Source organism: Petaurus breviceps, unplaced genomic scaffold (genome assembly GCF_028583685.1).
Source record: "Petaurus breviceps papuanus isolate PSGF00001 unplaced genomic scaffold, PetGlider_PUasm1.0 227, whole genome shotgun sequence".
NCBI classification, from domain to species: Eukaryota; Metazoa; Chordata; class Mammalia; order Diprotodontia; family Petauridae; genus Petaurus; species Petaurus breviceps.
Window position 1 is genome coordinate 11036342 of NW_027185896.1, and position 23590 is coordinate 11059931.

Genomic DNA, 23590 nt, shown 5'->3' on the forward strand with positions numbered 1-23590 from the left:
ATAACTGGAGGCTGGAGAAAGAGACAGAGATATACAGATGACACTGAAACAGAGAGAGAGATAGCAAAGAAAAAGGAAAAGCAACAACAGAGAGAGACTGGACAGAGAAGAGAGAATTGCATTCACATAGACATGTTCTCACTTCCTGGGGGAAAGCAATCTTGTGGCCCCTTTAGGGAACCATGGGCCTCAGGAAGCCTTGGGACGGGATCCAAGTGCTGATGCCTTCGGGAATCGCCGAGGCCAGGCCACGGGCCATTGGGAAGTTCTAGTGAGAAGTCCTCGAGCTTGATCTTGGTGCCTCCGGCTCTGGACCGTGAGCTGCATTTCTAAGGGACAGCGCGATCTACTCCCGAAGGCCGACGCTGCAGCGAGTGAGGGGAAAGCCGCTGCTGAGGCCGCAGCCCGCTCCGCGCCGGGGAGATCCGGGCGGCTCTTCCGTAGGCAGGGCCGGGCCTTGAATTATTGATGACCGCTTCTCAGCCGGCACTTGCAAGAATAACTGAAGCCCACTACGCAACTACTTTCATTTTGAAGCGTGTGGGAGAACATGACATTTCCCTTTTAATCCAAATATTTACCAAGGGGGAAAATTGTTTTTTGTTTAATAAACCCAGTTCACAATACACCCAAACGCGAGCAGAAAAGGAGCCCCTCTCCACAGAATTTAGAGCAGGAAGGGGAACTCAGAAGCGATTTAGTCTAAGCCCCTCATTGACAGACGAAGGCTCAAAGAGGGCAGGGGACTTGCCTGGGATTGTACAGGCAGTAGGGAGTAGAGCTGGAAAGAAAATTCGGATCCTCTGGACGCTACATCTAGTGTTCCTTCCACTGTCTCGAACAGGATCCTGGAAAGATGATTGCCCTAATCCAGCAAAGGAAATAATGAGCTGACTAAAAGCTATGACCCTGAAGGGAAAGAGTTTCTAACCAACTAACTTTTTATTTTATCTTTTTTTTTCGGGGGGGGGGGCGGGCATTGGAGTTAAGTGGCTTGCCCAGGGTCACACACCTACTAAGTGTCAGAGGTGACATTTGAACTCAGGTCCTCCAGACTCCATTGCTCTATGTACTTCGACACCTACTGCTCGACCAGCTATCTATCTATCCATCCATCCATCCATCCATCTACAAATGCAACTTGTGGGAGAGTGAGTGCACCTTCCTCTATGAGTTGCTACTTTCTAACTGGGTGATTTTGGACAAGTCACTTAAGCTTTCAGATAATCTTCTGGTTCTGAATTCCTTGTCTTGAGGTTATCAGTTTACTAAGCTTCAAACAAGATGCAAATCTCATCCCACTCCGGTTTCAAGGTAGCCCCTCTGCCCATGTGGGTAATATTAGCTCTGTACCTCCTAGCTGCCATCAAAGGAAATTATGGAAAATAAATGCAAAATGGATGGATGAAAGCACACCTACAACAGGGCTAGTGCAAGAAAAATACAAATTACTAGAAAGCATCGAGCATCTGTAAAAAGAAATCTATGCAAGGCTGATAATCTCAAATTGTGTGGGCAGAGGGGACAGCAACAGTGTCTAATTTCTGGGGGTGTGCCTGTGGACAACTTCCTCCTGCAGATAATTTCCTAGCCCAAACACATTTTTATCCGTGCCACTCAAAACCCTTCACAAGAACTGTACACTGAAAAAAAATCAGAACTCCGTTGTCTTATCTATTTCATAAACAATTAAGCAGTGCAAAGCCACCTGAAGATAACCTTCTTTTCATGTTTCTCTACATTTTCAGTTGCCCCATTGTTCTTTAGAGAAAATGCTACAATCAGTTCCTGAGAGTGAACCTTGTCACCTTTAGTGTAGAACAGCATCAGATCTTGCAGCATTACAAACAAAAAGGAAAAACATTGTGGTTGTCTTTCATTATTATCAGAAACAAACAGCATAATTTTAATTAACTCGGCATCATTAGGAGAGGCTTATCTCTCATTCCACCGGAAAAAAAAAATCCAAGCTCACTGAACACTAAATCTATCCTTGGGCTTCATTACAACAAAATGAAATATTCATGAAGGGCTGGATTATTGATGAAACAATGAGAGAGTAAGGTGTTCTCTTCTGGCATTTGAGAAGATGAATGTCATACAGTCTAATGGCTTTTTCTCAATAGGATCCCTTATTTTAAGCTAATCCAATCATTTCTTTATAATGCTGTCGGATTATTCCACTATGTCATTTCTTTGTTCAGAAATCTTCAGTGGCTCCCACTTGCCTATTAAATTCAGGCCCCTCTGATTGATATTCAAGGTCCTCCACAGTCTGACATTCTTCCTTTTCAGCCTTCTCCCATACTATTGTTCCCCAGCACATGCTCCTGTGCTGGACTTTTTTCTGCCCCTAAATATATTCCTGGTGTTCTCCCCCTTCTGTGCCTTGGCTCACACTGCTCTTAATGCCTGGAATAACTTGTCTTTCCCTCTGAATCTACTGCCTTCCTACCCATCCTTTAAACTTCAATTGAGATGTTAGCCCCTATCATGAAGGCAACTCTGACACCCACTGATCTTTTCCCTCTGACTTCCCTCAGGGCTCCTAATGCACTTATCTCAGGTAAGGATGGCCAGGATTTTCTTTTCCTTTGGATTTTCCTCTCTAGGATAGAGAAAAGCAGGATGAATGCCAGGGTGATTTGCCTAGGTCATTTAATATAAAAGCAGCTACGTGAAGTTCTCGTGTCACACTTTGAGGGGGGCATTTGAAAAAAGGGTCACTGTGCTTTACAGGAAAGACATCAGGGATACAGAAGAGGTTAGAAGCTGGGAGAGGAGCTCAGCTGGTGACAAGGGGCTAGGTTGGTCTATTTTTTCAACCTGAATGGGGAGCCCTACCCAGGCAAAACCAGATGACACACAAAGAAATATTCCAGAGACCTGCAGGAGAAGATGCCAGGGATGGCCCCTGAGCTGGGGATGAGCTGTTGTAACACTGGACTGAAGAGCTTTTGCCTGTCTTGCTGCTTAGAAGTGAGAAGATTTTCTTCCTTTTCCCAGGAGACTTTAAAAGTAAATTCCTGGAGAAGGCTTCCCTAAAAAGACATTTGGGTGCATCTGGGAAACACCAGGCATAGAATCCTGGGTGTGGGAAATTTTGGATTTCAGATATATTGGTAGTGCCACCCCACAGCTCAGAGTTTCAAAGCCAACATTGCTAAGTTTATTTTCATTATAGAACGGAGTTCAAGGAAATTTCATATGCTGCCCAGGAAGCATCCTCATTGCTCTGGACTTCTGATTCTGTACTCTATTTTAATTTTGCTTTACTAAAATATACTCACATCTACACAGAGCTAGGGATCCTTTAAAATCGTGCAAACACTCTCTGGGAAAAAGATTCAAATCTCCATGGGGTGGGGGCCAAGCCATGAGAGTTTTATTGGTTACTATGGTTATTTATATCCCTCAACAGAAACTCAGCTGAAGTAAAAAAAGGAAAGGCCAGGAACCATGGGATATAGGTAGGTTCCATCCAAGCACATGCAATGGCATGCCAGGCTTAGAGTTACTTGAATCAGTAGCCCAGGGCTTGGCGCACCATCAGACAGGCTATAGGTGTATATAATAACCTAAGTATTCCAGAAAAATGTAGAGCCAATGTAAAGCAAGAACTGGTGTGGGTGGGAAGCAGCCTCTTCCCCCTTTTACGAGTGTATCACATTTATCTGTATTGATTATCTTCTATTAGTCTGTGAGCCCAGGAAGAGCAGCGCTTGAGTCTTATCCAACCTTTCTATCTCCTACAGGACTTAGTACAGTGCACTATACACAGCAGGAGCTTCATAAATATCTCTTAAATGAATTTACAATGACTGGATTTAAAACTTTTCAAAAGGCTAATACCAGGCTGAGATAATAAAAGATTTCCAATAATATAAAGCCTCCAGCCCACAAGCCTCATGATATGAACTGAGACTAAGAGTCTCTGAGCAGCAATTCTCCCCCTGCTCCATGATTGCAGATTCATGAAGGGAAGAGGATGGAAACAAAGAGAAAAGGACAGGATGCATTTATGCCCAAAGCCTAGGAAACCAAGGTCCTGATCCCTTTCTGGGTCTTCCTCATAGGAGTCACAGGACCTACCTAGAGAAAACAATTGAAGTCCTTAATACTTAGAGTCCTACTGATCTTGTTCAGGCAAAACTAAGCAGACAATATTTCTGTTTCTCAAGGGGCAGGTTCATTGTTGTTTTCAATAAATACTATCTGGAAGGCAAACAGAACCATTGGTTAAGGGGGATGTCCTGGGAGACATAAGCCAGGAATAACCTCTCCCACAGCACAACAGGAAAACATTCATTTAAGTCTAAGAAAAATTTAAAGCTGTTTTTCTACATGACATAGTTTTCTAAACTGAATAACTGGTAGCTAATATTCAAAAAAGAAATATGGAAATGAAGAATAAATGTGGGAGTATTTTGATTCAAATTCATCTTGAGAAGTCTAAATAATAATAGAAAAGAGAATATAGGAGATCCAGAGAGAGATGCTCGAATTCTTTAAGTGAAATTTTAGGAAGGCAGCCGGGTTTAGCAGAATGAGCAATGGATTTGGACTCAGAACAACTGAATTCAAATCCCTGCTTAACTTTTTATTACCCAGATCATGGTGGATATTTAAGTTCTATGATTGTCAGTAAAAATGAGGGGGCTAGACTAGATGCTCTCCAAAGACCCTTCCAACTTCAAAATTCTGTGAAAATAAGGAAAGGAAAAAAGATTTAAAGTCAGAATTATGCAAGAAAGATCTAAAAAAATGAAGTCCAGTATAAATACAGTGAATTGTGTGATATAAACTGTAACACTACAGCATTTATGTAGAATAAGCCCATTTTTATATTTTTGTAAAAGGTTTTTAAAATCCATGCTTTAGATACAATTAATTTTGCCTTAGCTCTCAACAACATATAGCACATGTTTGGATGACAAAGCAAACTACTATGGCAACCTTAACTACTAATAGGAAGAAATAATGAAAAACTAGAAATGCAAGCTAAAACCTCAGAAATACTTAAGTCACATTTAAGGAAAACACTTGGAAATATCTGTAATTCCAAAGAACAAGTTATTTTTTGAGCTAAGGTCATATCATACTAACTAAACCCTCAATAACAAAACTGACATTCCTCCTGAAAACAATGATGTTTAAACCAAATCATCATCATCATAAAGAGGACAAAGGACATATCGGTCAAGTCATTCCAAAGCTTTAGTTAATGTTTTGTTTCTAAGGAAGTCTTAGCCATGTAAAAGCCACAAAGTTCTAGCCCAATTTTTTGGGTACCTAGCAGTTTAAGTGAGAATAAAGAGGCTGAGTTCTTTAGTTTTGGCTCCAAAGAGCATTTTACTTGGGCATGTGTATTCCAGAGTCTTCTTCTGACACCAGCACAAGGTGCAGAATAATACATTTCACCTTGCTCTCCCAGCTAGAAAAAGAGAGTGAATATTCACAGCCACCTCTGCAGGAATGGTTGGTAAGAAGAAGTGGTCACCAGGGCAGCTAGGTGGTGCAGTGAGTGGAGCACCAGCCCTGGAATCAGGAGGACCTGAGTTCAAATCCAGCCTCAGACACTTAACACAAAAACTAGCCCTGTGATCTTGGGCAAGTCACTTAACCCCAACTGCCCTCCCAAAAAAGCAAAAAAAAAAAAAAAAGAAGAAGAAGGAGTGGTCAAGAGCCCCAAAGAAGGGTTAGTCTCCATCATCCTCACTGCTGTCAAAAGCAATGGCATAAAATGTGCCTTCCTCTTCCATGGCATTAGGGCTGCCAGAGTTGTCAGAATTAAGATCACTGAACCACTTCATCTGCTTATCCCCCTCACTGCTGTTTGGAAAGGGAGAAGAGTAATCACAGAGGAAGAAGTGGTTTGCTACTTTGGGAGGGCTAGCTGCCCTTTCTGTCTTCTCTGCCCTTCCTCTTCCTTTCACTACAGGCTGTAGAGTTTTGTAGGGACGCAGCAGGGGCAAGGGTTGCCTGGGGTTCTCCACTTGATCCAGAAACACATCTTGTGGCCCAGAGGCTGCAGACTGGGGACCCCCTCCTCTTGAGCTGAAAGTAGAGGTGCTTCTTGAAAGGCCTGAACTCTTCCTTCTTATAAATGTGCCTCTGTGAGCTTTCCTGGGCTTTTTCCTCTTTGCTCTTTTTCTTATGTCTGTATTCTTGCCTTTCTGTTCAAGCACTTTATTCTGATCCTGTGTGTTACTACAGAGTAGATCTGCTGGCTGATACTCTTGCAGAATACACGTGGGCCTGGTCTTAGTGACCAAGTCCTTCATAGTCATTGATGAAAATTGAGATGTTTCTTGAACCATCAAGTCTCTTTTGCAGTGATCCCCAAAAACCTTGCCACTGGAGTCACAGTTCTCAGACAACCTCTTAGCAGGAGGCTGAAGCTCTAAATCAGTCTGTACAGCTTCATCCTTGACACTCCAGTTTCCCTTGTTGAGCCAAAATGTACCCACATTCTTACTATGTCTGTGAGTTTCCTCCTCAGCTTCTTGCTTCTGGGTACTATGTTTCTCACATTGGTATGATGACACCAGGGGATTCAGGTGAGGAAGGAGCATGATAGTTTCACCTGTATCTGGTGATTTTGAGATTGATTTCCCTTTCTTGATGAGACTGGAGGCCTGGAGCAGAGCTGGAAGGGTCTGAGAACCTCCATCATTCACATGGAAGGGTAACTGGGTTTCTGAACCAAGTGAATGCATTTCAGCTAAGATTTTGGGGAAGTCAAGCCGATCTAATTGGTCACACAGCCTCTGGTGCTGTCTGCTCTGTTCGGCTGCTAGGACTTCAAGTTGCTTCAGGCTGGATTTCATATCGAAAAATTCTGCCTCTCTCTAGGGAAAGGCAGTCAGAGGAAAATCATTAGACAATAAGCATCAAAAATATGTAACAGCCATGTAGACAAACAGGGAACAGCAAAAACAGGAGCATTCGACAGGAAAGAAAGCTCCAGATGCAAATATTTGATGTCTGTGACCTGGTATAAATAAATGCCTCACTCTAAAGAGATTGAGAGGGAAACAGACATTTCTTTGGGAAGGCAGTGCCCTGATGACGTTGTTATAATCTATCTCACTAATGAGCCAGCACTCCATCTGAGATGGGTCAGAGCCCAGAAGAGAGGATCCCTAGCCCTATCACAGTACAGGACACTTCCAGCAATGTTAGACTCAAACAAAGAAGTAAACGCTTGTGTTACAACAGTTCAAAGGGATCTGTCAGCTCATGAGCTCCTTGAGGGCAGGACCCACGTTCACCTTTGGCCATGGATCCAGTAGGCACTTTACCAAGATTTGGTTGGATCTGAGATCCCTACTTACAGTTTCAAGTTGCTTTTCCATCTCCAGGGCTCTCTGCTCCACTCTGCTTCTGTCTCGTATAGCATCTAACAGTAAGTCACATTGGGCTTGGGCACTCTCTTGAACTGAAAAAAGAATTTAATAAACACTACCCTTATCTTTCCTGGGGAGACTGAAGACACTTTGGCTCACAGTTCAACATGACTTGTACTTAAAACTTCCTAACAGGGTATCCTACTTTGACATAGCAACTAAAGCATAGGATTTAGAGTTAGAAAAACCTAAAAGAAAAATCCAGTCCAAGCCCCTCAGTTTATGAAGAAGAGAAAAAAATCCATAGAGGGAAGTGATTTGACCAAGGTCATTGAGTAGGATGTGACAACAGCAAGATTTGAACCCAGAACTTCCTACACACTGAATCCCCACACTTCTGTACTTCTGCTCACACTGTTCCATATGCCTAGAACATCTTTGCCCTCCTCATTTTTGCCAACTGAATTTCCACCTGTTCTTTATAGGCCAACTCACATGCCACCTTTTCTAGAAAGTCACTCCTGATCTATCATCACTAATAACTTCTCACATCAGACTACTCATACTATGCTGTAAGACTGTGTAGTAGAGCTATCAATGTTGGTGTCTCACTGCCCAAACTAGACTATTAACTCCACGAGGGCAAGCACCTTGTTTCCCATTTCCCCAGTGTCAGAGCACAGTGTTGTAAACATGGTGGGATTTTAACAAATATTTATTATCATTCTGATTTCAAGTCTGGAGCTTTTGATGGGCTCAAGAAATATGGCTTCTGTTAATTTCTGTGTGACCCTGGGCAAGTCACTTAACCTGAGTCACAATTTCCTTATCTGTAAAATAGAGTCCTTACTTCACAGGGTCATTGGGAAGATCAAATGAGATATTGCATGTAAAAAAGCATTTTGGAAAGCTCAAAGCAGTCTACCACTAGCAGTCATCAGCTACACCAGACTGCCTTCCAGGGAGGAGGCTTTTAGAACAAAGGAAGGGTCACTGCACATCTCCTGAGGGAGTCTCAGATTGCTGAAGTATGACTTTTCCTTTCTCCTCAGAGAGCTCATGTTCCTGAACACAGCAGAGAGAAGATCCCCTTGGGCCATATCACCAGCTCTGCCCTGGCACCCTCCCTCCTGATAGAGTGATGTGGCCCCTCCACCAAGCTTCTCTATGCACAGCCCCCTCTTTGTAGACCAGAAACCTTTGTCCTGATGGGCACTTGGAGATAAAGAGGTGAGGACAACAGCATGTATCCCCAAACACAGGACTAGAAGACTCTAGGCCATTTCACCTTGGCCCAGACACAAGCTATGATTTATTTATTTATCTGCTTCTGAAGCAAGAAAGGGATGGGAATCAATTCTCCTTCACTAAGTAGACCTGAGACATCCAGGGTAAGCTTTCACAGTAGAGGTCTCACCATCTACATTTACACATGACCTCACCTAGGCTTAACCTATTATATCTATCTGGGGTGAAGGAATAGGGCTCAGACTCCAGCTCCCACTTTACCTTTCTAGGAAGGTTTATAAAGCTGCTGAACACATATCTAAGAGTCACAGAATGTCAGAACTAGAAGCAATGTTAGATATCACTTTGTCCTATCCCCTCATTTTGTAAGTGGGGAATGTATATAATGTGAATGGGGAATGGTAGTGAAGCCCTTGATTACCCAGCTAAGTCATGGTAGAACCGAGTTTAGGCATAAAAAATATAAAACCTAAATATATAAAACTAAAGATGACAGCATGGAGTGGAGGGAAAAGCCCACTAGATTTGAAGTCAGAGAATCTAAGTGAGAATTGTAGTTCTGCTATTGATTCCCTGGGTGTCTCTTAATAAGCCACATCTCCCTCCCTGGGCCTCACGATCCTCATCTGTAAAATAAGGGGGTTGGACTGATGATTGCTAATACCCTTCCTGCTCTAAGCTCTACGATGCTAAATCCTAAATCCAATTCTTCTTTCTCTCATCCTACTCAAGGCTTTCTTTCAAAGTAGAAAAGGAAAAGTCAGCATAGAGTGAGAGTCTGCTTTAATCTTCCCTTCCCTCCCTCCTACCTCCCAGGGGAGAAATAGAACTGCTCGCTTGTGGCTCAGAGACTAATTGTGCAGGCTGATAATGGGCTGGGGTCACTGCTTTTAAAATGAGTTGCACAGCTGCCTCACTCAGATTAGCTTAAAAATTGGGTTAAACGCTAAACCTGCACAGAATCTCAAATGGTGCACCTGAACAGAGCATTGGAATGCTTAAAGCAAGGCCATCATTGGCTGAGTATCATTAAAGCCCATGGAGTTTGATTCAGTGACACTCAAGGTGTGTGGCAGCCACACATTCCAGCTGAGAACAGTCATCTAAACCCCCCATTCTAATACAAGGCCCTTTGTCTCCTCTCCTCTCATTGGAGCCGCAGGGAAGCTGTGAGCAGCCTAACCTGCAATTTACAATAAATGCTGGTTCTCCCACTATCTATGAGCTGCTACCAGGCAGCCTTGCTACCTCCCTTCCTTGCCCCTCCCAGCTGCCTCTACGTGCTGGGAATCACAGTCTCTAAGAGCTGGAAGAGATCTTAGACATCATTTCATTTAGCACAACCCTCTCATTTCACAGAGCAGCAAACTGAAGCCCAGGGAAGTCACTTCTTCAGGCCATAAAAGTGGAGGAAGCCAGCAAAGGAACTACGAGGCCTATGGGACAGGCACCAGTTATTCTCCTTCATATTTTATTTTCATTGATCCAAAGACTCACAGAATGTCGGAGCCAGAAGGGATCTTAGAGACTGGTTCTGTAAAGATTCAAGCAAAGACCACCTGACTGGGTCCTGGGCCGCCAAACACCAGCACCTTGGACACCAACCACAATGACCCCTCACAGTGGGGTTATTTTTCAGTATCATGGGTGGAAAAGTATTAAACTGGTCCCCCCTGAGGCTTATGGCTTGCAGATCCAGACTGCTAGTCATAGGATCAGAAAGGATTCTATATGATCCTAGATTGAGAACTAGAAGGGAATCTTTAAACATGTCTAGTCCAACCCCTTCATTGTACAGTGAAGAAAGGGAAGACCAGAGAGACTAAGTGATTTTTTGTTGTTCAGTTGTTTTCAGTCATATCTAATTCTTTGTGACCCCGTTTGGGGTTTTCTTGGCAGAGATACTAGAATCGTTTGCCATTTCCTTCTCCATTTCATTTTACAGATGAGGAAACTGAGGCAAACAGGGGTGAGTTGCTGGGAAGTGTCTGAGGTCATATTTGAACTCGGGTCTTCCTGACTCCAGGCTCCAGGCTCTATCCACTGTACCCCCAGCTGCGCCATGGCAGAGGTGAGATTTGGGCCTCTGTCCTCTGACACCAAATCTATTATTCAGGGCCTCTCTAAGTGGTTTGGAGTTGCCCTTCCTGTTGGGAGGAACAAATGAAACAATCTATGTAGTAAATGTTGCAAACCTGCACATATTAGCTATCACTATTGCATCTGCCTATTCTCTTGTCCCAATTGGGCTCAATTTTCCCACTTCCCAGGCCCTGGGGATCTACTGACTGCTTCATCCTCTGCCACAATCCAGTGATAAGACAGAGGAAGTGGAGCTGAAGGTGGGTTCAATCAGGCCCCTGGGTGCTTAATCTCAGGCATTTGCTGATGTCCTTCCTCCCTGATAGCTGAGAGAACAAACAGGTGCCTCTGCCTGTTACTCACAGGACCTTTGAGCATCAGGGATCCAACCAAAAGGCTCATCCTTTCCATGCTGTGATGAGCAAACCTTTGCCTCCTTCCCTCCTCACCCCTCTGTTTCAGGATACCCAGCTGCCTTAGTGAGGATCTGCGGCCCTTGCTGATGCCTCCTCACTCCCATCCATTTCAACCCTAGGGGGTTCCCAAGTGCCTCCCCTGCTCCCTGCTCCCTTTCAGCTTTGCCTTTGGAACTCCCATTTTTTTAAACAAATTTCTCTTGTCAGAACCAGGCTGTGCCCAGAAGACACAGCACCCTGGTTATAACCTTTACCTCCGTGATGCAGAACTCTGACATTCCTCTCCCTGATCACAGTCTACTTCCATCTCTCCCTCTTGCCTTGGTCTGAATTTCTGGGCCTTCCAGTGTTTAACCTCTCCCTGCTCTGGCCTTACCTTCCTTCCTGATCTTATCAACCCTAGGTTACCCTCCACTATCTGCACTGTCCACACCAACTTGTTTGCTGCTGAATGCTGATGGAGGAAGTTATACACTGGCACTTAATAAACTTAGTGATTAACTGATGCTTATTGGGTCTCTAACAAATGTGTGTTTTCCAATCTGCACTGGACCCTCGCTGCTGCTCGGCAATCCTTTTAGTCTTCTGATTGATTTGCTATTGCACTACCCCCTGGAATGGTTGCACACCTCTTTTCTTCCCAAGTTCCCCAAGTCAGCCTTCCTCCCCTTTCCAGTGGAGGACTTTGAGAAAACTGAAGCCACCCATAACCTAGTTCCTTTTCTTTCCTAGTCTACACTGCAAAAACATACTTGATCATTTCCCATTCTCTCCTTTGCTCAAGTCTCTGAGGGAGAGGTGGCCCCTCTCCTCATCAAGGCCTGCCCCTCTATTTGTGCCTGCAGTCTCCTATGGGAGCCCTCCCCTTCTCTCTTGAGCTCATTTTCCATCTCTCCTTATCTACTGGATCCTTTTCTGAAGCTACAAACATGTCCAAGTGCCTCCCAGCCTTTAAAAAATATCCTTCCCAGGAGCAGTTAGGTGTCTCAGTGAGTAAAGTGCTGGCCCCAGAGTCAGGAGGACCTGAGTTCGTTCCGGCCTCAGACACTTAACACCCACACAAAAACACTAGCCTCTTAACCTTGGGCAAGTTACTTAACCCCAACTGCCCTCCAGAAGGCAAAAAAAAAAAAATATATATATATATATATAAAATCCTTCCCTCAAGTGCTTATCCTATAGCTCTCCTTCCTTCCAAAGTCAAACCCATGGAAAGTACTATTTATGCTCCCCTCCTTCTGCCTTCACTTCTTTTCTTCTCCTGCACTTCTCCACCTCTTGTGGTCTGGCTTCCCACCCTACCACGTGGCTAAACTTGTGCTCTCTGCAGTTACCTATGGTGGCCTGTCTTCAGTGCTCCTCCTTCTGGAGTTCTCTGCAGCTTTCTGTACTGCTGCCTGCCTGCCCACCTATTCCCTTGGCTTCTGCACCACCACTCCTTCCTGGTTTTCTCCCTACCTGACCAAACATCCCTTCTTAGTATTTTTTTTTTTTTGCTTTTTGGAGGGCAATTAGGGTTAAGTGACTTGCCCAAGGTCACATGGCTAGTTTTTGTGTTAAGTGTCTGAGGCCGGATTTGAACTTAGGTCCTCCTGACTCCAGGGCTGGTGCTCTATTCACTGTGCCACCTAGCCACCCCCTCTTCTTAGTCTTTTTTGTTGGATAATCATCTATCTCTTGCCTCCTTGGAAAAAAATGTTCTCCAGCTGGGAAGCTAGATAGTAGAGTAGATCAGAACACTAGGTCTAGGGTCAGGAAGACCTAAATTCAAATCTATCCCCAGACACTTACTGGCTCTGTGATCCTTTGAGAGGCACATAACCTCTATCAGTCTCAGTTTCCTAAACTGTAAAATGGGGATAATAACAATGGCACCTACCTCTCAGTGTTGGTATCAGGATTAAATGAGACAATATTTGTAAAGTGCCTGGCACACAATGGATGCTTAATAGAGGCTTGTTTCCTTCCTTCTTCTTTCTTTGGGGGATCTGACCTGGGTCCTCTTCTCTATACTTGGTGATCTCATCCATTCTCATGGGCTCAAAGTATCATCTCTATGCAGGTAGCTCCTAAATCAACAATATCTATCCTAACTTCTCACTTGTATTCTACTCCGTCATTGCCAACCACTTGTTCTCTCTCCCTTCCTGGATGTTACATAGGCATCTTAAACTCAATATGTCCAAAATGGAACTGATTGGATTTCCCCATCCCTCACCAATCTTCTTTTTACAAAGGTCTGTAGCCTTGGAGTCATATTTGACTCTTTCCTCTCCCTCACCCCCTGAATTCAATCAGTCATCAAGTACTGTTAATTTTATCTCCACAACATCCCCTGTCTCCTTCCCTTTTTCTCTACTCAAAGAGTCACCACTCCAATTCAAGCCCTCATCACCTCTTGCCTAAATCACTCTAATAGCCTCCTAAATGGCCTCCTTGTTTCTAGTCTCTTGCCTCTCCAATATGCCCTCCACATAATGGCCAAAATGATTTTTCTTTTAAATGATTTTATTTAATTTTTTATTTTTTGCAGTGGGGAGGGCAGGGCAATTGGGGTTAGTGACTTGCCCAAGGTCACATGGCTAGTTTTGTGTTAAGTGTCTGAGGCCAGATTTGAACTCAGGTCTTCTTGACTCCAGTGCTCTATTCACTTCGCCACCTAGCCACCCCCAAAATGATTTTCTTAAGGCATAAGTCTGAACCTGTTGCTGCCCATTGCCAAGTAGATGAAATACAGTCTTGCTGTAGCCTACAACCATTCTGGAGAACAATTTGGAACTATGCCCAAAGGGCTCTAAAACTGTGATTCTCTAAACCTTTGATTCATCAATACCACTACTAGATCTTTATTCCAAAGAGATCATAAAGATGGGGAAAGTACATTATACTACAAAAAAAAATTATAGAAGCTCTTTCTGTGGTGGCAAAGAATTAGAAATTGAGGAACGGCTGAACAAGTTGTAGTATATGAATGTAATGGGATACTATTGTGCTATAAGAAATGACAAGCACACTGATTTCAGAAAAACCTGGAAAGACTTACACGAACTGATACAATGTGAAGTGAGCAGAATGAGGAGAACATTGTACATAGTAACAGCAACACTGTGAGATGATCAACTATGACAGACTTATTCAAGACAATTTCAAAGGACTCATGACAAAAAATGCTATCCATATCCAGAGAAAGAACTGATGGAGTCTAAATGCAGATCAAAGCATACTGTTTTTCACTTTATTTTTTACGGGTTTTTTTGGTCTATGTCTTCTTTTACAACATGACTAATATGGAAATGTATTTTGCATGATTGCACATGTATAACTTATATAAAATTGTACTGTCTCAGGGAAGGGTGAGGGAGAGAGAGAGAATTTGGAAATCAAAATTTTAAAAAATGAATTATAAAATAATCCTGGATACACTGCTGAAAGTTAAAGATAGAAACAAAAGTCTAATGTATAACAAAATCTTCATCACACCACTTACTGCAGTAGCAAAGAACTGGAAAGAATTAGCTCTCTATTCTTCAGGGAATGGTCAAAAATAACTATGGCATGTATGTGAAGATAATGGGATATTACTATGCATTATAAAATGATGAATATGAGGAATGAAGAGAAACATGAAAAGATTTGCATAGTCCATAAGCATTTATTAAGCACCTACTATGGACTAGGCACTGTGCTAAGAGCTTGGGATACAAAGAATGGCAAGAGATCCCTTCTCTTGAAGAGCTCACAGTATAACAGGAGAGACAACAGGCAAACAACTTGCACAAACAAGCTACATACAGGATAAATAGGAAGTAACCAACACAGAGAAAGCACTAGAATTAAGAGACACTGGGAGAGGCTTTCTGTATAAGGTAGAATTTTAGCTAGGACTTGGACTTGAAGCCACAGAAGCCAGGAGGCAGAAATAAGGAGGGAGAGTATTCAAAGCACGGGGGACAGACAGCTGATACCCAGAATCATCAGGAGATGGAGTATTTTCTTTGAGGAACAGCAAGGAAGCCAATGTTACCGGATCGTGGTTGGGGGGGGTGGGGCGGGCAGTGTATGGTGCAAGGAGTCTGGAAAGGTGGAAGGAATATGGTTGTGGGACACTAGCTTATGAAGGTCTTTGAATGCCAAACTGGATTATTTTATGTTAAGTAATGCAGAATAAAATAAGCAGAATCCCAAAATAATACACACAATAACTATACAATATAAATGAAAAAAATAACTAAAAGGAAGTTGAACTCTGAGTAACTGAAAAACCAATGAATGTTCCTGAAAACAGAAAATGAAATGGACCTCCCCCCTCAAAGCAAAGAGGCAAGAGACTAGCAGGCCAGAATATTGTATGTATGGTCAGATTGTACTCTATCAGATATTTTTTCTGAACTGTTTTTTTTTTTGAGGGGGGAGGGCAGAGCAATTGGGATTAAGTGACTTGCCCAAGGTCACATGGCTAGTAAGTGTTAAGTGTCTGAGGCCGGATTTGAACTCAGTTCCTCCTGACTTCCAGGGCCATTGCTCTATTCACTGCACCACCTAGCTGCCCCTAAACTTTTTTTTTTCACAAGGAAGTATTCGATTTTAAGGAACTATAATTGAAATAACTATGATGCAGAGACAAAAGACATGAATAAAACATATTTCTAAAATTAAAAATCGGGTTGAGGAGGGGGTTCTTCCCCTTTCAATGTTTATTCTTGAAGAGTTTAGCTTAAATTCCTTGGGCAATTTTCATTATAACATTGTTCCATTCTCACATCTTGCCTTGCCCTGCCTTGGTACATTAATTTTTTTCCTTTTAATTTGTATTGATATCATTTTTTTACATCCACTTCATTTCCAAAAACAAAGAATTTTTTAAAAGAGGATAATAAAACAACCCATCAACCAAGTCTGACACTTTATGAGGTGTTCCCTATCCACAGAAAATGAATTCTTATAACTCTTCTTTGGGGCCAAGCTTGGTCAATAAAATTTCATAGCATTCAGTCTTGATTTTTTTTATAGTTGTTCTTTTCATTTTCATCATTGTAGCCATTGTATACTGTTTTCCTGGTTATTTCATTTTGTATCAATTCATATGGTTTCCCATGCCTCTCTGTATTCTTCAGTCATTACAATCACATTAGTCAATGAGCCTTTGGGGTTTAGAGTCTGGTAATTTGTCTCAACTGTTTTCTTAAGAGCCACTGTTATAAGAAAGGAACAGGTTGGTTTGTGACCCGGGTCTCAGCTCTGCCTCAAAGTATACACCACGGCTACCCACCAGGGTTGCTCTGTTTCCTCTTGTCTCTGTCTTACCTCATCATAAAGCTTCTAGCATGGGTCAGCAATCTGTGCTTGATTCTTAGCACAGAGCATGGCACAAAGTAAGTGCTTAATAACTTCTTGTTCCCTTCCTTCCTTCATTCTTTCTTTCTTTAAAGAAATGGACCTGATGAGGGGTCAAGGGGTCAAGGATTTCAGGGAGTCCAGGAACGCCAATAACCAGAGTCCCTGGAAAGCAGTCTGGAATGAATTCACAGACTCAAGCATTCTCTAAGTCAAGGTGGCAAAGATTTATTGTTACGCTTTACAGTGGGCAAGAGTTATAAGGGAAACTGAAAACTTAGAGGGGCATAGTATGGTTTATATAGGATAACTATAGTGTAACCTATGCCAACTATGCTAAGTGAGTCAGGGTGGGATTGATGGGGTGCTTGGGATCTATGTTTGTAAACTCAATTTGTAATACCAATTTGTAACATCAGTAATGGTGGGGTGCTTGGGATCTATATTTGTAACATCAATTTGTAATACCACTTTGTAACATCAGTGTATAAAACCAGTTTGTAAAATCACCCCCCCCCCCAGCTTCTGAGCATTAACTCTGCCTAGCAACAACTTATGAATTGTTTATCTCAGCTTGGAACAGTAACAAGCTACACCTATCAATCCTTCACAAAAGTATCTACAAACATTCCAGCTTAGGCAACTATTATCTCCCCCTTGTATAGTGTCCTGCTGCCCCCATGAATCCTTCCATACCCTATCTCTAGGCTGACTCCTTGGCTACCTCCATGAATCTTTCAGGACCCTATCTCTGGGTTAACTCCTTAAGAGTCTTGGCTCCCAGACATCAATCCTGTCAAACATGACACTGATGGGTGGCAGACTGAGCACTTCTCAGTCAGCATTTGACTGCTCAATGACTTAGTGATATTTCAAGCCTAAAACCATACCTCCAGGTAGCCCTCCCTTGGGCTTCTCCCCAGTGAATCACAGGCAATAGCCTGCATAGTTACATTTAAAATGCATGTTCCTTTAAACACTGGCCCCACCTTAACTCCTCCCTAATCCCACTTTAATCACCTAGCTAGCATAACTGCCAGGGGTTCTATTATGGATTATCCTATAAAAAACCTTAATTCTACCCCTTTAAGTTTGAAGGTCCCCTAAAGGACTCTTGCCCACTGTACAGCCTAACAATAAACTTGCAGGTCCCCTAAGGACCCTTGCCTGCTGTAAAGCATACAATAAACTTTTACAACTCTGACTCCAAGTTGGCTTAGGTTGAATTCTTTCCAGACTGAATGGAAGGTTTTCTGGTCTTAAGATAAAGATCAGAGTTCCTGCAGAACCTATTGTGAGCCATCCCTCATCAGGATTAGGGAGGAGTTAATGAGTGGTCACTTCTTAAAGGCATATGCACTTTTAATATCTACTTTGCAGGTGTATTGCCCAGAATTCACTGGGAAATAGCCCAAGGGGGGGGGGCTGCATGGAGGTGTGGTTTTAGGCTTGAAATGTCACTGAGTCAGCTAGCAGTCAGGGCTGACCAAGCTGCCTCCCATAAATGTTATGTTTGACAAGATGGATGTTAGAAGTATACATTCCCAAGCTAACAAGGGATTCAGGATGTATATAATGGGCTAGGGAGTTACTTATAAATAATCTAGTGAAGAATTCATAGGTTCAGCTTGTTATTGTACCAAGGGGAGATAAACTTTTTTCTGAGGCTTTATCTTGAATGATTGCTGGGCATAGATAATGCTCTGAGGCTAGGGAGAAATGTGATTTTACAAACTGAGGTTCAAGCTCAGGCACCCAAGGACCCCATCAGACCTAGTCAAGGGGCTTACTGTTTTGGCCCCATAAGATAAAGCTGAAAGGGCTCTTCTTTGCCCCTTTGGGTATAAGCCCCCATTAAATAAACTACAGACAGCCCCTCCCCAAAACATCACTATGCCCTTCCATTTACATCTCACCTATTGGGAGACATAGAGGAGAAAGTGATGGGGGACGTGTACAAAGATCACCAGAATTAGAGGGCCTGAGCTCAAAGCCCATTTTTGATATTTACTACTTATGTAACTATAGGCAATTACCTAACCTTCCTGGACCTCAGGAGAGGAAAGATTACCTCTGAAGTCCCTTATCCTACTGACTTCACTTTGCTCTGTCATATATGTCTTCTCATTTTTTTCTGTATTCTTCATATTCGTTATTTCTAATGGTGTTATAATTCTCCACTATATTCATGAACCACAATTAGTTTGGCAGGCCTAGGGGTGGGGAACCTACAGCCTGGAGGCCACAGAAGAAATCCCCTTAAAAAAAGGATTTGTTCTGTAAAACATGGATTCAGTCACAGGGCTATACTTGAGGCCCTAGAGGGTCATATGTGGCCTTGAGGCCTCAGGTTCCCCACCCCTGTTAGCTATTTTTCAGCTGATGAAAATTTTTCTTTCTAGTCCTGTAGTCCTACAGAAAATTTGGCTATGAATATGATGGTGTATAAGGGACCTTTCTTTTTACCATTATCATCCTTAGGGAATAAGCTTAGTAGTAGGATCTCTAAGAGGTCAAAGGATATGAACATTTTAATAGCTTCTTAACATAATTCCAAACTGCTTTCCAGAATGGCTAGACCAATTCACAGCTTCCTAATCATTTTAACAATGCGCTTGTCTTTCTACAAACCCTCCAACGTTAATAATAATAATAATAGCTAACATTTACATAGCACTTGGAAAAGGAAATGACAAGCCCCTTCAGTACCTTTGCCAAGAAAATCCCAAATGGGAATGCAGAGAGTTGTACGTGACTGAACAACAAATATAGTACTTACTATGTGCCAGGTACTAAGCTAAGCAATTTACAATTATTACCTCATATGATTCTCAAAACAATCCTGGGAGATAGGTGCTATTTGTTATCCTCATTTTACAGATGAGGAAATTGAGGTAAATAAAAGTTATAATAGTAAATAGAAGACTTGCCTAGGATCACACAACTAGTATCTAAGCTGAATTTGAACTCAAGTCTTCCTGACTCGAAGCCCAATGTTCTGTACACTGCACAACCCATTTCCACTGTTTATTGTCTTTGCCAATTTTCTGGGTGTGAGGTAAAATCTCAGTTGTTTGGATTTGCATTTCTCTTATTATTGGTGATTTGGAGCAACCTTTCATATGGTTATATTTTAACAGTTTGCAATGCTTCTTTTGGGAACTGCCTCCTCATTTAGTCATTGGGAAAGCCTAGTCTTATATAGTGTTAATCTCCTATATATCTTAGATATAAGATCTTTTATCAGAGAAATTCAATGTTAAGGCTTTTCCCCAAATGAGTTTTCCTTTTTTATCCTAATTGTACTGATTTTGTTTTTACAAGTTTTTCAATGTTGTACAACTTAAATCTTTTTTTTTTAACAAATTGTTTGATTAATAACTCTCCTCCTAGCCACATACCTGATCTTATACTCTTCTAAATTTTTTTTATGACACAACCTTAAATATTCAGGTTATCAGGTCTATTTGGAGTTTATTGTGGACATCGATGCATTTCTACATCCCATCCCTCTAACCTGAAATGGCTCTCACCTCCAACCCCAAGGTGAACTCCTTCAAGGCCAAGCTCAGGTATCAGAATTTCCATAAAGCCTTCCTTGATCATTACTCCTTGAGTGAGCAATCAATCAATCATTCAGCAAGCATTTATTAAGTGCTTACTCATATCATCAGGTGATGTTCTAAGTCCTGGAGTACAAAGAAAAACTGAAGTCTCTTCTCTTGAGCAGTTTACTATTTATAGGGGGAAGAAGGAACGTATATAGTCTCTACAAGATAGAGGGCAGAGGGAAGGTAATTCTCAAGAGGAAGCTGCTAGCAGCTTTGAGTCCCTGAACTTAGAGGTCATGGCTTTAAGCTAATGTGAGACTAAAACACTAACCACAAAGGTGACTGCACTGATTCCTGGTACACTGAGTATAATGGAAAAATTTGTAGTACATACTGGGAGAAGCAGAAGCAAAGGGAAATTCAAAGAGGAAAGGAACACAGTTTTATGGATTCTTAGAGCTAGAAGGGTTCCTAGTCTTTGGCTGTTACTTATTTGCTTAAAAACCTTCACTAGCTCCCTACTGCTTAACAAGGAAGGTTCATGTTTCGGCTGGACATTCAGGAACTTCTACAGCTTGGAGCCATCTAACCCTTCTCTCTGTACCTGGACTCTGACCAACTGCCATCAATGGGCCATAAGCACGGGAGTACTGAGGGAGAGGGAGCACCTGCCAGACCACAGGTCCTGTGGTCAGCTTCAGGTAGTATTAGGGGAAACTACTCCTATAAAGCAGGGGTTGGCTAGTTATCCCTACCACAGCCTCCCACAAGGCAGAGGAGCCAACTGAGCTGAAGAAAGCATCAAGGAACCCTGAGAGAGAGGTAGGAGGTAGGGTGTGCCAGGCAAGTCAACCTTCCTCCAACACCCTGCCACCATCTCCCTTCAGACCCTAAGGCAGGCAGCCCAGGGCCCTCACCCTAAGGGCCTTGGGAACAACAAGGCCTCCAGCACAACTCTTCAGTCATCACCCAGGGAAATAATCAAACTGGATATGTAGCCTTGCCTAGCAGCTACTGTAAAAACAAGTACTGCTGTTACAGCTCCTGAACACCCAGGAAAAAAAAGGTCTTACCACCAAAATCTTCAGCACTGTCAAACAATTTGATATAAGAAACTGATGTGATTTTGCTAGCATAAGTGACAGTCAAGAAGAGGCATTACTATCTGCTTTTCCTCTGCACCCTGAGGACCTTGGGACCTTTCCATTTGTTGTGCAGCTGAAGTCTTCCATTTGGGATGGCTCCCCGTTAGAATATAAACTTCTTGAAGGTAGATACTGCCTTTTTTATTTGTATCCCCAGCCCTTAGCCCAGTGCCTTGCACACATAGTAAACTTAATAAATGCTCTTTAAAATTGATTTTCTTTCATTCATTCATCTCTTCCATTTCTTATTTATCCTGTAGGTTGACAAAAAAAATCTTCCTGAGGTTCAGTTTTGCCATATCATTACCCTGCTCAAATAAGTTTATTTGTTCCCTTTTGTATTTAAGACAAAATACAAATCTCTGACATTTAAGGCTCTCTCTACTTTCTGGCTCTATTTCCTTATTCCCTTTCACAAATGCTATATTTCAATTAAACTGGACCATTAAATATCCTCTGAAGTCAAAGCTCCATCTTCAGACTTTACATTTGTCCAAGCTGTTTCCTATGCCTATATGTACTCCCTCATTTATGCCCATCAGAATCTTTTTTCTTCTTCCAAGGCTCAGTTAAGGTGCTACCTCCTCCATGAAGCCAACATGGATTCCCCCAGTTGTTACTGCTCTCTTCCACTTCACGTTTTACTAGAATACTCTGTATGTTCTTTCCTTTGCCCCATTCACTCTCTTCCTTCAATCATATTCTTTTTTTTTTTTTTTAAGCAATTGGGGTTAAGTAACTTGCTCAAGGTTACATGGCCAGGTGTTTCTGGGTAGGTGCTAAGTGTCTGAGCCCAGGATTCCATCTCCAGGTCATCCCAACACTGGAGCTGGTACTCTTACTTGATGTGCTACCTGGCCACACCCCCTTCAATCATATTCTAACAAGCTTTTCTAACATATTCTACATACCGAATCCACCTAGTAGACCAACCCCATACTCCTTTAGGACAGGGGCTATTTTGTTTTTGTCATTATTTTTCCAGTGTCTAATCCAGATACCTAATAGATGTTTGTGAATTAAGTTAGTAGTTTAAGTTAATTATACAATATCACAACTGAAGTGGACCTTTCCTCCTCATTTTATAGATGAAGAAAATAAAGCTCTAAGAGGTCAAGTGATTTGCCCAAGGTCCCCCTGCCTGTCAGTGTCAGAGCCAGGACAAGAAATGGAATTCTGACTTCCAGTCCAGTGGTTTCTATAGCACCATAATGACTCTGCATATCATGAAGCATTGCCTCCATCATCTATTCGGGGAGGGGGTTTACTCTTGTGTAATCTGCTGATTCTCTGTATAGTGACAGCAATCCCAGGGCCACAGCCTCAGCCCTTCTGATGTGGTGGTAAATGAGCAAAAGCTGCATCAGTCTAGGATGGAGGCCAAGCACATGCACAGCCACTGAACAGAGGCCAGGAGCAGATGTGCTTCCTTCTGGCCTAGCAAAGAGCCTTGACTATATTTGGCCCTCAATATTTGTTAAATGAATCAATTAAGGAATGATAAATCAATCTGGAATTGTGAATCTCTGGTACAGAGGGTTACTTAAAAAAAAAATGAAAGTTTTTTTTCTCTTGCCTTCTTTCTCCTGGAAATATGCCAAAGACCTTGCCGGTTTAATTTTAACTGCCACATTCTAATAATTTAGTTCACTTTATTTCTTGCAATCTCAGCCAGGAAAAAACATTTAATGGTAAAACATTTCTCCCTCCCCACTAAAATCCTCCTTATTTTGTAATGGAGTTTACCCAGAATTCTCAAAGGCTATGCTAATGCAATCTAAATTCTGAAAGATCCTATGAAGATAGAAAGGCTGCAAGAAGAGGCCCCATGAACTTTCCATCTGTTTTCAGAGGACCAGCTTAGCTGCGGAGAAACTAAGTGCCAAAAGGTAGATCATCAGGAGATGAACATTATAGTCACAGCAACTCCCTTTGGCAGTCTAGTGATGCCAATGGGCCACTTCTCAGAACCATGTTTTTAAATGCATAGAATTAAAAAGGAAACTAATTATATTGAAATACAGTTATTATTATTTTTTTAAGTTCACAGACTCCAGGTTGAGAACCCCTGCTCTAATGCCTTCAGTGGCTGTAATATACATTGGCCTTTACATTCTCTGCATCACATGGCCCAATCCCTTCATTTTAATAGTTGAGGCCCAGATTAGTTAATTGGCTCTTCCTCGGCCATACAGACTTAAATCTAAATCCCCTGATTTCAAGTCCAGTACTCTAATATCCACCTAATAAAATCATGGGTTGTTGAAAAGAACATTTCGGGGCAGCCAGGTAGCACAGTGAGTAAGAGCACTGGCCCCAGAGTCAGGATGACCTGGGATCGAATCCGGGCTCAGATACTTAGCACCACACCCAGAAATAACTGTCCGTGTAACCTTGAGCAAGTTACTTAACCCCAATTGCTTTTTTAAAAAATTTAAAAAAGAAAAGAACATTTCTCTGAGCTT

The 23590-nt window shown here is 42.3% G+C and overlaps 1 protein-coding gene across 3 annotated transcripts in view; it reads right to left on the bottom strand.

Moving 5' to 3' along the window:
• Positions 1-4800: 4800 nt before the first annotated feature.
• IHO1 (interactor of HORMAD1 1) overlaps positions 4801-23590 on the bottom strand; it is an 82178-nt gene continuing 63388 nt past the window's right edge. For all 3 annotated transcript variants that reach the window (XM_069095731.1, XM_069095733.1, XM_069095732.1), the window contains 2 exons: positions 7338-7441; positions 4801-6851 (listed from right to left, as the gene is read on the bottom strand). In XM_069095731.1, the coding sequence (XP_068951832.1) occupies positions 5700-6851; positions 7338-7441 (1256 nt within the window). In that variant the 3' untranslated portion in view covers positions 4801-5699. The remainder of the gene's footprint in view (positions 6852-7337; positions 7442-23590) is intronic.